The 15,936-nt window shown below is 35.4% G+C and overlaps 1 protein-coding gene across 1 annotated transcript in view; it reads right to left on the reverse strand.

Moving 5' to 3' along the window:
* The window catches only part of ANKH (ANKH inorganic pyrophosphate transport regulator), a 119,412-nt gene that overhangs the window by 12,548 nt on the left and 90,928 nt on the right, over positions 1 to 15,936 (reverse strand). Inside the window, exons 3-8 of the mRNA XM_070940770.1 lie at positions 14,677 to 14,795; positions 13,626 to 13,709; positions 10,662 to 10,832; positions 9,508 to 9,642; positions 6,130 to 6,222; positions 4,193 to 4,288 (exon numbers count right to left, since the gene is read on the reverse strand). Coding sequence (XP_070796871.1) covers positions 4,193 to 4,288; positions 6,130 to 6,222; positions 9,508 to 9,642; positions 10,662 to 10,832; positions 13,626 to 13,709; positions 14,677 to 14,795 — 698 coding nt within the window. The remainder of the gene's footprint in view (positions 1 to 4,192; positions 4,289 to 6,129; positions 6,223 to 9,507; positions 9,643 to 10,661; positions 10,833 to 13,625; positions 13,710 to 14,676; positions 14,796 to 15,936) is intronic.

Genomic DNA, 15,936 nt, shown 5'->3' on the forward strand with positions numbered 1-15,936 from the left:
TGTTTCTCTTTACGAAGAAAAAACAGAGACTTCTGTCTGATCATATCAAATCAGCCTATTCTCCTCTCTACCTCAGTAGCTTCTGTTCAACAGTTCTTTAAAGCTTCAGACTTTTCCAACTATCTGCACATAGGAGACTTTTCCCACTATCTGCAAACACTTAGGACCTCATAGTATATGCACTATGGTGATAGTTAATCTCAACATACATATCCCCCCCCAAAAAAATATTGTATGTTTCAAAAGGGAAGTGACTACTGCTGCAGCTTACACAGCTAACAGGAAAAGCTCTTCAAAAAATAGAAAAGGATCTTGCTTATGCTTCTCTGAAGCTGAGGAGGTTGACTTAAGGACACCTCCTCTCCTGGCTACTTAGGGCCCTCCATGACATATGTCACTGCCTAATTAGTTTTCTTTCCAGACGAAAATTTGATATTTATTCCAATAGGAAGGGAAAGAAGCTCACTGGTGAAACTGTATCACTCCCCATGACTTTAAACTGGATATCCTGGCCTTTCAGCACCCCCCCCCCCATGATCATATGATCAAAAATCAGATGCTTGGCAACTGGTTCATACCTATGACCATTGCTGTTTCCCAAGGTCATGTGATCATCTTTTGCAACCTTTTGACAAGCAACCAGGAACAAGGAAATTCACTTAACAACCAGGTTACTAACTTATCAACTGTAGTGATTCACTTAACAACTGTGGCAAGGGAGGTTGTAGAATGCGGCAAAACTCACTTAACAACGGAAATTTTAGGCTCAATTGTGGTTGTGAGTCGAGGACTACCTATACATTTAGAATGTATTTAGAAATTTTATTTTTCAAGATGCAGCTGCTACCAAAGTGGCTTACAAATGTCATTTACATTTTTAAAACAGAGAAAAATCTGATCTCTTTCCTCCAAAATTATGTGTCCTGGGGAGAAGAAAAGGTAGAGTCCTCTTAGTCCTAGAACAAGACTCTGGGTTAGTCTCTGTCTACCTTTCTCCTTCTTTTCTGCAATGCTTTTGGCAATTGCTCTGTGCAAGCAGTATTAAGAAGCAAGCCAGAAGAAGGAAAACAGTATGATCAAAATAATTTTTCCCTCCTTTTCTTCTCAACATTAGGTATGGGATCAGAATAGAACATTTTTATTGGAAGAGTCAGTTTGATCTAACAAAATAACAAAGCTGGATGGGATCTTAGAGGTCTTCTAGTCCAACCATCTCCTGTTCAAGCAGGAGACTCTATACAAGACCCTAGATCGAAGACTCTAGGAAATCCTAGAGGCGGACACCTTGGAAATTCTGGGGCAGGGGGGAGGGAAGGGTCACATTCTGTGCAGGGGACTCTGTTGTAATTTTGAATGGTTGCTAAGCGACCAGTCATAAATTGAGGACTACTTGTAGAGAGAGAAGAATGTGTCAAAAAAAAAAAATAGAAATACCATTATAATGGGGGAGTAATGTGCTAAACAATTTCTTTTTTTCCTAAAAGTACACCTGAAAGAAGCTGAGAACTATCCAAGCTGTTTGATTACTAGTCCAAGAATGGATTAAGAACCTGTTTGACTAGAATATAAGCACCGTATGTTTATTATAAGGGTAAAAACCAGACCTCTCCTAGTCAAATAACATAAAGTACTTTGCTATTAAACTATTGAAGGTAGCATTTTATTTAGTTCACCAAACTTCCCAAGATAGCTCAGGATTCCACCCGGTTTGTGGGGGCAATAAGCTGACTTTGTATAAAAAAGAACACCGCTTAGGGGGGCCCCGAAAGCCCTACTAAGCAGGTATATACAAAAGTATGAAGGCTATTGCTTAACGCATTGTAAGCCGCCCTGAGTCTCCGGAGAAGGGCGGCATATAAATCGAACCAATAAATAAATAAATAAAATATTGATAAAGAAGAATATTTATAGCTCTGGGTTGAAATGGGGGTCCTTGATGCTCTAAAGGAGGAAAAAAATGACTAAAACAAGTCCCCAAAACACCTCCCCATTAGCAATTAACACCTAGGTGAGCTTAGATTAATCAAGGAACTGCCAAACAAGCTAATAATAAACAGCTCACTAGAATATAAATTGAGAGCAAATCCTATTCCCTTACTAGCACTGATGATGTTACCTAGTTTGGGTAATGAAACTTCTGCAAGAAAACAACGAAGCTCAGAAAGCACCAAAGACCTGCCATTTCACATATTGTTCAGGATTTATTTATCAAATTTATATAGCTACCCATCTCATAAATGTGACTCTGGGCGGTGTGCAGTAAAACCAACAATTAAAATCGTCTTAAATAAAAATTAAACCAGGAAGCATTAATCAGTAATAATATTTAGTATTTGTATGTGACTTATTCAAGGTTTTCTTACACAAGCATTTTAATTTATGAACATAAAAGACTTCAGGCAGATAATGAACAGCTGGGAGACTCAAGGATAAATGAAGGACCTGTCTAATTAAAAAGATTAATGAGATTTTTGATTAAGAATAAGCACCAACTCACAATGAACATCTATTTTTAGAAGCCAATGCCCAATATATAGCCAACCACACTTGCTGAAAAGGAAAGAGAAGGTAATGAGAAGATTAGTGATGGAGTTCAACTGATAATTTTTTCATAAAAGGTTTGAGTATTATCGTTGTGCCCTCTTGGGCTATAATATAACAATGATCGAGTCTTAAAAAGCAAGTATTTATTAGCAGGAATACCACATAACTATGAAGTTCCTTTTCACTTTTTTATTTACTCAAGAGGGCTGCATTGCAATTCCTGTTTGGAAGATTTCAGAGACCAATATTTAAGTCCATCTGAATTCTTTAAAGTTAAATTAGTGAGTCATAACAATGTGCAAATTATATTCCAAGATGGTTACAGGTCTCTTTTATTCAGATTCTGTTTGCTTTTGTTTGATATTTATTTGGTTTTTTTCTCAGTAAAATTGCCTTGTGACTGATTTGAAGGAGAAAATAGAAATTCAGAAGGATTTTTAACACCAAATTCCAAATGTCTACACCTATAATTTAAAAATACTATTCCAAGGAACAACATTCTAAGAAAGCACCTGCTTTGCAAACAGGGACATTTCCTAGCATCTCCAAGTCAGGATGGAAAAAATCCTCATGTTTTGCTAATCAACACAGACAATAATAAACTCCCCTATCACTGCTCTTTTATTTACTTTTGAATTTTGAATTTTATATTATTTTATAACCTAATAAAAATGTATTATGGTGAAAAATAATAAACTCAGATAGCTTGACTTTGAATAAACCTCTTGCTATATAGGTCTTTCTAATATATGGAAAAGGATTAATGATTCATTTTGTAATCAGTTCTTGGAAATCTGAATGCTGAATGTGGCAACCAAAAGAGAATCCAGCAGTCTGAAAACATGGAATAGCACAAACAATATTTTAGAACATCACTTTCACCATATTCAATAATTGAGTTTGCTAGAAATAATAGAGAAAGGCAAATATTCTGAAACTGATTTTTATTCTTCACATGTGAGGCTTCATCTATTTAAAAAGAAAATTGTATCTGAAATCTAAGTTGGATTAAAAAAAGTATTTTCAACAATTTTGTTATATCTTGTATATATTTACTGTTTTTTGCTTTGTCAAATATACTAAACAGATCAAATTCATAATCTCCGTGGCAACATTCTTTTCTGCAGACTGTCTAAAATGAAGAACCACAACAGTAGTGGCCAAATGTAGGGAGTGCAATCAAGCAAATATTTGTTGCTGACCTATTCAGTAACCGCAAGAGGACAGATCACATGTGATACTTACGCTCCAAAATGTAGTGTTTATGGCCAGTGGAGACACTGACAATGGTTCTAGAAAAATGGTTATAGAATTTCCAATCAGGAAGGCTATCAGCCAGTCTCCTGACAATTCTTCTACTGTGTTTCCCCAAAAATAAGACCCTGTCTTATATTTTTTTGAACCCTGAAATAAGCGCTTGGCTTTATTGCCAGGCGCTGAAAAGCTCGATTGGGCTTATTATTAGGGGATGTCTTATTTTGGGGAAAACAGGGTAGTAGTAGTTCTGGAAGATTAGGATAAAATATTGCATGGCTAACAGAGATGGAGGAGTGGGTAGATAACCATGTATACTGGTGAAAAATGTGGAAGGAGAGTGGTTAAAATAGGGTTAATTTTAAAAGCAGTAATAAGACAGTTGATTCCTTACCGTTAAAGAGAGGGCCATGCAGACAAAAGTAAACTTTTTGATGTGGGTTCCTGTGACAGTACTGCTGGAATTCACCATTTTATTGCTGGGATTGTTCTAAGGTGAAAGGGAGAAAAACCAGTGCCATTAGCTTTAATAGAGCAAATGTATATTACATTCAGGGGCAAATCAATAGATTTTGTCAACCTAATCTCTACTTATGCATTCCTTTAGATGAATTTAAAGCTGAGTAAATTTGAACTGAGAAACTTTAGAAAGTAAATTCTTTACTGGCAAGAATGCAATGAAAGAGTGTCCAAGAAAATAGGCTTTGCTTCTCGAAGTAATGTCATAGTTTTACTACCCATACTGCTGCTCTTGCATGATGAAGAAACAAAAAAAAAAAGTTGGCTGTAATTTTGCTTATTGCAGATTGCAGCCACAAACTCATGAAGCTGCTTTCTATAGACCCACATCATTTCTTTCTAATCAGAATCAAAACAAACCGCATCCCACAGGCTTACAGAACTGCATTTGCAGTATTTCATAATTAGGATCCTATATGTAGAGAGGCCTTTGAATCTGAGCTGGATCTCTTCCATTCAATAAATTAAAGCTTTTCACATAGTCATAGAACAGTAGCTTTCAACATCTTGCAGCATAAGTGATAACACTGATTTAGTGGGACTTACTCTATAGATTGGTTATCGCCACTGAGTGCAACTTCTAAATCGAACACATATAAGAAATGGGAGGTTGTTTTTCTATGCCAGTCACTACTGTATAAATTGGTTAGGGATCATTAACCTTCTCTATTTGTCCATCTTCTCTCCAATTCCCTACACTTTAATGGGAATTTATCCAAACCCAGCCCTGCAATTTGATGCAGTAAGATGCTATTGCAGATGCTGAATACACAATATAGTAAGCTCTTATTTATTTATTATGGTAGGGGTGTCTGCCTTCTTATAATGTACTTACTGAATTTTCAGGGAAAATTTTCCAGGTTCCTAGAAATCTATTAAGTCCAATCTGATCCATATAACAGCAGTTGTTTTCATAGAGAAATATCCTCTCATCTCTCCCCGATGATCTAAATCACTGGACTCTGATTTATCCTATGTCTAATTAGCAATAAAAGTATGCTACAGAAAATGAACACCTGAACATCTGGTTTTTATTCACTCTAATGATTTGTACACATACTAAGTGACTTGATGTTCTGTTCTGCACAAAGAAATTCCAGATATCACTATGCAAATATTAAAAAAAAAAGAACCTATCTCTCTGTCCCTAAACCCACCCTCTATCTAGATAGACAGATGGAGCTTCTGAAACAGAAGAAAGTGTTCATCCTAGAACAACTGAAGCAGTGATATCATTCTTAAAGGGAACTATGGATAAAAGAAAGCTGAGGAACACACACATACTTTTAGTGTGCATGTGTATACCCATCTTTGTGCATCATTTTCTTAGTTTATTAGTTGTGAGTCAGAGACTCAAGGGGAAAAACCCTCAATAGCTTTTTTCAGGGTACAGTGTAAGAGAAAGTTTTCTGCCCAACACAGATTGCTGAGGCTCTTTTTATGTTCCATTGTATCTTTGTGCTCCATCCTTTGTTGACACATAGGGACACAACAGAGAAACAATTACCTTACAATTCCTTAAGCAAACAAAAGATTAACCTTTTGGCATGGAGGTCATTGTTCCAATCACTTCATAAGGAATAAAAGAGGTGGAGCTGTTGAGCAGGATGGAGCAAAATCTATGTATATATGACAGTATCAGGAAAAGCAATCAGACTGACAGAAACTAGTTTGTTCTCTTTCTTTTTTTCTCTTTTTTTTTTTTTTGCAAATTCACTCCTCACAAAGCCTATTTCTTACAGAGTACTCTTGGCAAAACTGCATTTGAAAGGAAAACTAAGGATTTGCTCTCATCACAGAAAACAAGCTCACCTTGTCAAAAGCAGGGTAAACAGCTCGGATCTCTGTCAACCAGCCATATGGCATGTGTCCCACTGGATACGTAGCTGTCAAAATTGCAACTGCCTAAATTGCGAAGGAAAGACAAAAGATTACAGATCAAATCTTCAGAGGCAGCTTGATTTTTACCTAATATTCAAATACTTCTATCACTGTTAGATCAGCAATATTTTAAGACTGTCAAACATGCACCTGCTTCATGACGACAGTAGATGCAAACAACTGGCACTAAGCAAATGAATACCTGGATTCACGTATTATATTAAGTCATAATATTACTTTAATGTTGACTTAATATGTCTGAATCCCATAATTATGGTTTGTAAAACTGTGATTTATGGCTTAGTATACTATGGCTTATTTAATAAAAAGCAGTTAAAGCAGACCACAGCACCGTGTAGTGTATGAACTCAGTTTATGATTTGCAGCAGCAGCAGAAAAATTCTAAGTTGCAACAATTCTAACTCAACTGCAACTGCTCCAAAATATATACTCATATCCAGTAGACCATTTTGATTTGATGACCATTCTCCAGTGAAATGTGGCAGAATTGTTAACAGAGAATTACTGTTCAGAATTGTGGTAAAAATAAACCAAACTATGATTTATGTGTTTTGTGTTTCTACGACAGTTTAGTTTTTTTCATGGAATTTCTCAAAACATATACCACAAAAACATGCTAATCTGCATCTGTACAAAGAAAGATCAAACTGAGACTGGAAAGCAGAAGCTGAACTGAATAATGTTGAATGTTGTACTCAGTAATGAAAAGATATTCAGTGATTGGACAATATCTTATCTAACTACTTGAGACTGTCTATAGAATTATGTTTTGGAAATCATGACTAGAAACACAAGCAAATATGGTTGCATTGTAGATTATATCTAAACTACATCAATCTAGAAATTTTAGCAGTAAAGGGGCATGCACACAATTACTAGGATCATCTCAAGATTCTTTAAAGAAAGTGGACAGGCCTTTTAGTTTAAGTATCAATAACCCATATCTTGTGTGATCAGAATAGGTTTTTCTTAATCACATTTAAACTGTTTTGAAAAACATTCTCTATTGTCCATTCCAGGGTGGAAGTTCAAAATCTTATTCTTCCATTTCAAATTCACTGGGCAAATTTTATCTCAAGTCTATTAATCTCTTCAGTTTTGTTCTAAGGGAAATCACTTAAGAAAACAATAACAATATAATCTCATGGTTTAGAAAAAAAATTCTAAGGCAGGGTTGCCAATTAAACTATTTTATGCAAAGTAAGTGGCACACTTCTCTAGGAAGCACATTCACAAGTGTAAATAAATATTGTGATACACAGCATTTAAGAAATTACAGAGTTGCATTTGAAAAAGGGAAATGGATTTCACAGAATTGCAAAGAACAGTTTAGGTATCCAACCTTGACAACTTTAAACCTGGCGGACTTCAACTCCCAGAATTCTGCCAGGCTTAAAATTGCCAAGGTTGGAGACCCCTGGTTTAGGCCATCAAGTTTAACTCTCTGCTCAGTACAGGAATATAAACTAAAAAAATCTCTGATAGCTGTCAACTCTGCTTGAATACAGCCAGTGAAGAGAAGTCCATCGCCTCCCTGGCTAAACAAGTGCACACTCAACTCACTTTTTGCCATTATGAATGGGAGCTTTTTCTGATATTCAGTCATAATTCGTGGGACCTAAATATATTCTAAATTAATAGATCATTTTATTTTTTTCAAATATTTGAAAAGTGTTTTGCATGCAAGAAAGAAGAAGTAATATCTGAGCCAACAACATGTGTCTCATAGTCTAACTGTGGTTAGGAATTCAGAAGCATTAAAACTGAATTGGGCCCAAAACACCCATCAAGTAGATCTGGCAGCATTCATAAGCTGAAATTTGCAGTACACTCTGCTTATGTGCCAGGATTTTCCAAACTGTTAGTGCTACCAGTGCTTTCTCTTTTAGCAATGATGTTTTCAGAAACAGAAAGCAACAGAACACACGAACAATAGACACCAATGAAGTCAGTTATCAGCTGACAAGATGAGACACATTTCAACAAGAGAAAGTTGAAAGGCATTCTTTGCCTTCACAAGGGAAAATATTTCCAAATGGGTGGTTTAAAATATTAATTACACAATTTGTGCTCAGTAAAAGTTAATTGTTCAATTAAGTACATGTTGAATATCTCAATTCTATATTTCACTTCTTTACATTACTTTGATATACAACTATATTAGATAAAACCTCAAAGGTCTTAATTTCCATGAAACAGAATTATATTAAATAGCATGCTAGAATAAAGGTTGTATATTTATACTTATCCTATAAATGTGAGTGACTTCATAGTGGGGCAGAATTCTAAGCATCTGATCAGGTACCCATATTTGCAAATATCTGTAGCTCGGGTATAGGATGAGAGTGAAGATTTGTTCTCCGAGCATGTGGATTGGTTTCAGAATGTTTCTTTAGAAGACTAGGTAACATCTTCAGTGGAGTTTAGGGGATGTCAGTCTTCTTCTGTTTATAAGGGCTTCAGGCATGGGTGTGTCAAGTGACGGTCTTGTGATGGATCAGGTGTGGGTGTGTCAAGTAAGGGTCTTGTGATGGGACAGGTATGAGTCATCCATGAGTTTTATTTTACATTTCAATATATTTATATATAAATTTGTTTAATTTACACTGAATACATGTAAATTACTGTATTCACCTCTAAGGAAGAAGATTCTTAATTTAATATCTCTTCTGAAAAAGGAGCAATAGACAGAAAAAGTGCAGCTTTTCTGCCACAAGTCAAGGTACTGATATTATTTGGGAAAAATACATAAAGTTTCTTTCAGGTACAGACAATAAATCCAATGTTGTTTTTTAAAATCTCCATCTATTTGTTTGGGAAACTTTTGGGAAAATAGCCCACCTGCAAAGACCAAGTGTAACCTTCAATTTGAAAAAAAAAATGCTGTGCAGCCCTCTTCATTAAGTGAAAAGGAAGTCAACTGAATTTTTCCTGAGTCAAAATCACCCAGAAAATCTAGAGAGAGAAAACTTATTTAAATTAAAAAAGAAGACTTGATGACAATTTTGATTGGAAAGTCTTTCAGGGATCCTAGCAATATCAAAAACGAGAAAAGCAAGTCAAGTCATAGTGGCTAGCAACTCTAGGAAATAAATCCAATACAGCTCAGAGCCAGTAGCATGGGTAAACTACCAATGGAAAGTCAATATATCTTCAACAGCTGGACGTGATGAGTTTTTAAAGGACTGGGAGGAAACTACTTTTGTGAAGAACAGATCTAAGTTCTCTGCATAAATATAGATCTCCTATTAGGGACAAATAGAAAATTAAAGCAAATTGGATTCATACCTCTGTGGCTGCCGAACTGCCACCAAGATCGCGGGATACAAAGAGGTTCACAATGGGTCTACTGATTCTCTGAGTGGCCAAAATTAATGCCAAAGGCCACCAGAAAGTTAGCATTTTTTTTATTGTAGCATCTCCCTGCAGATAAAATGAGAAAAGTCAGTGTTGTTAAATCACAAAGCCAGAGCACAGCCATTAGAGGAGCTAAAGAAATTATGTTACAAATGCTCAGACTGTTGCAAGAAAGAGATGAGAAATAGTATTAAAAAGCTCCTAAGCGTATGAATAAAAAAGGAACTACAGATTCTTAAAAAATATTGCCTATGGAAATAAAGGAATATTACTGTACTAGGGCGTTCAAACTATATTTAAGAATTTGCTAAAATTATTGTATTATAGCTACAATTCTGTAATGTAATATTTTAAAAAACAGTTCTTCTCATACATTTTTCTGCAAAGAAGCATCTTGGAAGATTAATGACTTTCATCACCTCTCTATTGGTTCTGCATTTCTTTTAGTTCTATGCTCATTTCCTTGGCTTGATGCTGATTTGCTTCTTAGTGTCAACACAAATAAGAATGAGACAAGAACTATCGGCAACAGGACTACAAGAAATACTTTGGTTTTAGAGATATTTAGGATAAGAAGCAACAGTGATATAAAATGATCGTGGCATTGTATACACTAAGCCTGACATATGCTGCTGAAACTAAAAAAGAATAAGTTACACTGAAGCTAGTATATTTTATTGCCTAGCTATGAGTATGTAACTTTGTACAAGACTTTGTACTCAACAAAAAACCACAGGCATCTTTATAGGAGCTTTCCAAAATACCATTGATCTCTTACTATTACTATATATTTTTTACACTGCATTGTTTTTCTCATTATATTTTTCAAACCTATCAAATAGCAAAATACCAATTAAATTTAAGGAACATCTTTTAAAAAGCATCCTTTAGTAGCTAACAGGAAATACTAGAAAGAGTTTTCTCTTTTAAAAAAAAATCAACATTACACAACTCGAACTCTGTAATATAATTTAAAAAAAAAAAATTTAAAGCAGCATTACCAGAGTTTGAACTATAACTCTATAATACAAATGGATGTATTGGATGCAATTATACAGGTAACATATTAATGTATCCAAACTTACTCCCATCTCTGGCCCGCTATGGTCAGGAATAATATCATGAATGTTTCTGTAGTAACCCAGACATAACGTGGTACATCGGACGAGTGCTCCCATGTACAAAGACAAGATTGGAATGAGGAGCGGCTCTCGGCATTCCAAGTGACTGTGTAGTAAAATAGCCACAAAAACCACCTATCCAGAAAAAAAAAAGAGGAGGAAGACTAGTTAGGACAAGCTAAGACAGTCAGAAGGCTAAGTCACTTGGGGCATCGTTTTCCAAACATGAGATATATCTTCATTATTGTTCAGGAATATATCCTCCGAAATTGCTAAATGCAGATGGTATATATTGGTTTTTCACCTTTACAAGAAATAACAAAGAACAACTCTTAATGATTGATTTCTATTTCATGCATTGAGAAATTGCTCCTTTTTATTATATAGATGTGTTTGAAAATCAATGTCCCCATCTTCTCAATTGTACTCAAATGAACCAATGTTTTAATTAAAGAAGATATGGCCAACATTTTCATCAGGAAGCTGCAGGTATAGACACACTTGGAGAAATGAATTTGAAATTACAGGTAATGGTGCTGAAAAAAATGGCAAAAAGAATGATCTTTGCGCTTACAACTGTTACAGCATCCCCACAATTATGTATTATCAAAATTCAAGTGCTTGGCACTGGAATATATTTACGACAATTGTAGTGTCCTGGGATTATGTGATTGCCATTTGTGACCTTCCAATGGCTTCTGCCAAGCAAAGTCAATGGGGAAAGTTGGGTTCTCTTAATGACTGTGTGACTTAACTGCAGTGATTTGTTTAACAACCAAGGCAAAAAAAAAAGATTGTTAAATTAGGGACACACCTAACTTAAAAACTGCTTTGCTTAGCAAAGAATATTCTGGCCCCAACTGTAGACATAAGTGGAGGATTACCTACATTTTAAATAATTGATGGTTTTTAAAAAAAAAAATCCTGACCATATATGGTGGGAAAAAAGGTGGTGCTGGTGAAATAGGAACAATCAATAATTGGACGTGGGGCAAGAGGGTCAGCAAGGAAACAGTTGCATTGATGTAGATCTCATCTACTTCCATGCATTAATTTATAATGTTATACTCATTAAGGATACTTGAAATCACATAATGTGAGATAAATGGCAAGAGGCAGCAAAGTTTTAAATAATAATGTAATCTGATTGAAAGTTTAGCTCAACAATCTTTGCAACATTTCTGCAAAACAGGTTATATCAATATTGCTGATGAATGGCTGAACCGAGAGAGTTCTGCTTAATTAAATGAATTAATGATTTTATTAAGACTACAATATACTGATATTTAAAAGGCATATTGGGTTTTATATGATCCATAGAGAAACTGGAATACATGTAATACATTATGCAACAGAGCACATATTTTTAATTTAAAATTTAAATTCAAACCCGAATTTTTGGTTCATTTTGTAGTAGTCTGCTTTTCTGTGTGAGTCAAGATAATTCTGATTAGTTTGTCCCTATTTCACAGGATTTTCAGGGAAGTAAAAATTGAAAACAAGTTGAAAACTAGAGTTAATTGTTTCCCCAATAGTGTTAGCAACTGTGTTTAAAAGTTAAAGAATGGAACTAGAATAATCAATGTCCCTTTCCTTTCTATCTGATGGCATACTCTTTATATTTGGTATAATTATTTTAATTGTAAAGAACAACTCTTCAAATAAACATAACCAATAAAGTAAGTTTGGATGATTCTCTTGAGACAACTTTACAATTCACAGCTAATGCATTTGAATCTTGATACATTCCACATATCTCCAAAGAAAGAAAGAAAAATAACATCCATGTGGGCTAATTAGTGAATTAGTGAATTAATGTCTTTAATGAGAGTGATTACGATTTAATGGAATATTTAAGCAAATATACTGCATTCTGTTACATTGCTATCCACTTAGTTTTATATATTGTTTAGTATGCACTGAAAGCATTAACTGAACTGAAAGATCATGTTAAAATCTTTCTTAACCTGTTAAGAAAACATGTTAAATTGGAGTGTTGGGCAAAGAAACAAAAATGAAGTGTGCTAAAGATCAATTTGTTAAAACAGAAATTTTGAGGTAATTATATTCAGGATGTGGTAACATTTAGGTTTTTGCCACAAAACTGTGGTGCGATTGAAAACTAACAGAGAAAATCTCTCTGGGTTGCCTTTCCGATCCAAAAATTATTGTGTGATTAGTCTGAGAGAACAGTAGGGGGAAAAGATAAAGGTTGAATTATAGTATTAGTTTAAATACAGTCAAAAGTATATTTAACGGCATTCATTTTAGCACCATCTAACAGTTAGATGAGTCATTAATAGCGATTATGACACAAACAAACAAGAGCTAAGCAACAACACTGTAATTATAACATTATAGTATAATAGTACATGCTGATGATAAACATAGAGATCAATAACATTATGTATATTTGTGCGTACATGTATATATGAATGTGTGTGTGTATCTAGTCAATGACAGCAACATCAGGAAGAAGGATTATGAGAAACTGGAGAAGTAACAAGTCCTGAAGGAGGAAGTAAAGGCCAAAATGGTCCCATTCATGATAGGAGCACTCGGGTCTATGACTCCTAAGCTGTGAGACTGGCTCCAATAAATCTCAGGAAGACATTTGAACTCTCTGCTCAGAAGAGTGCAGTGCAAGGAACAGCTAAGATCCTATGCAGAACCCTCAAACCTCAGGCCTCTGTAGAGGACCTGAGACTGAGGAAGACACAGACCACTCTTAAGGGTGAGAAGTGGTTTTGTTTCAACATTAGCTTCTTATTGCCAATGTCCAGGAACTGGCAGCCCAGAATCTTCAGCATGAATTCATGCATGTTAAAACATATAAATTAACAAAGATTTTTTCAAGCATGGAAATGGCATTCATTTAACTGGACACTTCCCAAAGCAAAACTAGTTGTAAGTTGAACAAATTCTTACCTGAGCAATGACATCTGAAATGGAGGCACATCCAACCAGAAAGCTGTGTTTGTGTTTCAGAAGAATGCCTGCATGTGTCCAAGCCTGACAAAAAGGAAGAAAAATAGATCATCAATTGGGATGACTTTTAGTTCTGGAATACCAGTAAAATAAATACAGATTGCACAACCACAACATTTGGTTGAATAGTTCTGGAACAAACACGAAAAGCCATCATTTCTTTCTATGCTCATGAAGGTATGAATCTCATTCTATTATGCATGAAGATGGATAAATGTTTTCTAGCAGGTTAACATTGTTTAGCCTTGAACTTCAGATGTTTGATTACAATTTCTATCCTCCCTAGCATGGTCACTAGTCAGGAGTTACAAAGGTTACATACCATCATTATTTGGGAAAGATTATGACAGTTTCCACAAGCATACAAATAAGTCAATTAAAAATGAACTATGGATACAGGCATATTTTAAGCATTATGTATAATGTATACATATACAAGTTATGTATAATTATTTGATTATTGTTTGGGACATAAGCTAACTCTTTAAACTGACTGGGACAGTGGACATTTGTTGAATTACAGTCAGGTAATGTGACCAGAGTAACTGGAGAGAGTTAACTTCTGAAAATTACAATAAACCCTCAACTGACTGGACTGTGAATGTAAACACCGCCTGTTAAAGCAAAATGTCCATTAAATTCAAACAGAATTTTACATATGCAGACACCTACAGTGAACAGACAGATTTTGACCATGGTATCTGAAGCCCACTCAAGTAAGGTCCATTAAAACAAGGATTTATGTAATAATTACTTGTGAAATAAATGAGAGATAGTGAGGCAGCTATCTTTGTTAAAAAAAAAAAAAGCCTTTATAGAAGTCTTTGAAGAGGCTGAGCTTGTACTAAAAAAAGCAAGAAGATAGAACAAATTTAATTTCATGGAACAAACTATAGAAGCTAAATAAACCAAAGCTGTAAAAAAAAACAACCCACTATCTATTTTAAAAGATCTCCAAGAACAAGAACAGCAATCTCTTTTGCAGACTCACCATGGCATCCATGAAAGGAAAAGCTGCAAGATAAAGGAAGGCCTTGCGTGTTTTACTTCCCACAGAATCGTCAACATGATGCAACTTGTTAATGATGTAGTAACCCAGATCACTGTATGCTACAGAATAATAACAATAATAGCAGTACTGAGTAACAGTAATAAGGAGCAATAGCAGTGATTTTCAACAGTTCGGTATTTAAAGACAAAGACAAAAACAAAAACAGGAATACTTTTCCACCGGAGATACTGACAGTTTTTATGGACAAAATCTCATTGCTTAGTAGGTTGCCGAAGTCTATTACAATAGACCTCCCCCCCCAAAAAAATAAAAATAAGGGAGCACCAGTTTTTCTTCCAGGGATTGCAAATGATTGAAAGAAAATGAGAGTTGTTGAACAAAGTAGTTTTATGCTCCTTTCTTTGGTACAATTGTGTATTATACTATAAGGCTCTTGATTAAAAGCAAATAAAATATTATCATAGGTAATTATTTAGAAACAGTGTACTAATGATACATAAGCACCTTATTTAAGCCAATTCCCTTAAAATACATTATCTGTTACCAGATAAATCAAAATAAACCTATTTTGGTTGCTAGAAGATTTATTTACTCATATCTTTATTTACTTATATCTTATCATAAGATACTGGATACTTTTATCGCTCAGAATCTTCTTTTGTAGTGTCTTGTTTTGTCATCAATTCTGTCTCAGAATGAGTCACCATTGTAACTGTCCATAACTGTTCATTCTTCACTCCTAATTCAGGATGCTAGTCAGCTGAGTGTCTTCTTCACTCATTTTTACTCAGCTCATTCAGTCTTCTCCCTGTCTCCTCTCATCCATCTTGTCTGCCACACTTGCTGAAAGATGGCATTGTCTATCTTAGCTCCCTAATTGTTCTCTTGGGAGCTGGGGAAAATATTTTATGGTATCAAAACAGGATTGAAATACATGCATAAGATTTAGGTGTCCAGTTTTGACCTGTTGGGAACTGCACCATACAAGGGGTGAGTGTGTGTGTGAAGCTTCATTTGCACCTGCTAGGGATCTAGACTGTACATGTGAACCCCCCCCCCCCGCCGCCACCACCACCACTGCTGATCCATGGAGCCAGAAAGGTTGGGGACTGCTGATTTAGTGCAGTGGTCCCCAACCCCCGGTCCGCGGACCGGTGCCGGGCCGTGGAGTACCTGGCACCGGGCCGCGCAGCGGCCGGGGGACATGAACGCTGCAGCGCAAAGGCTCCTGGGCCGTGT

Source organism: Pituophis catenifer, unplaced genomic scaffold, assembly GCF_029215685.1.
Source record: "Pituophis catenifer annectens isolate HBS135680 unplaced genomic scaffold, rPitCat1.0.hap2 SCAF_3, whole genome shotgun sequence".
NCBI lineage: Eukaryota > Metazoa > Chordata > Lepidosauria > Squamata > Colubridae > Pituophis > Pituophis catenifer.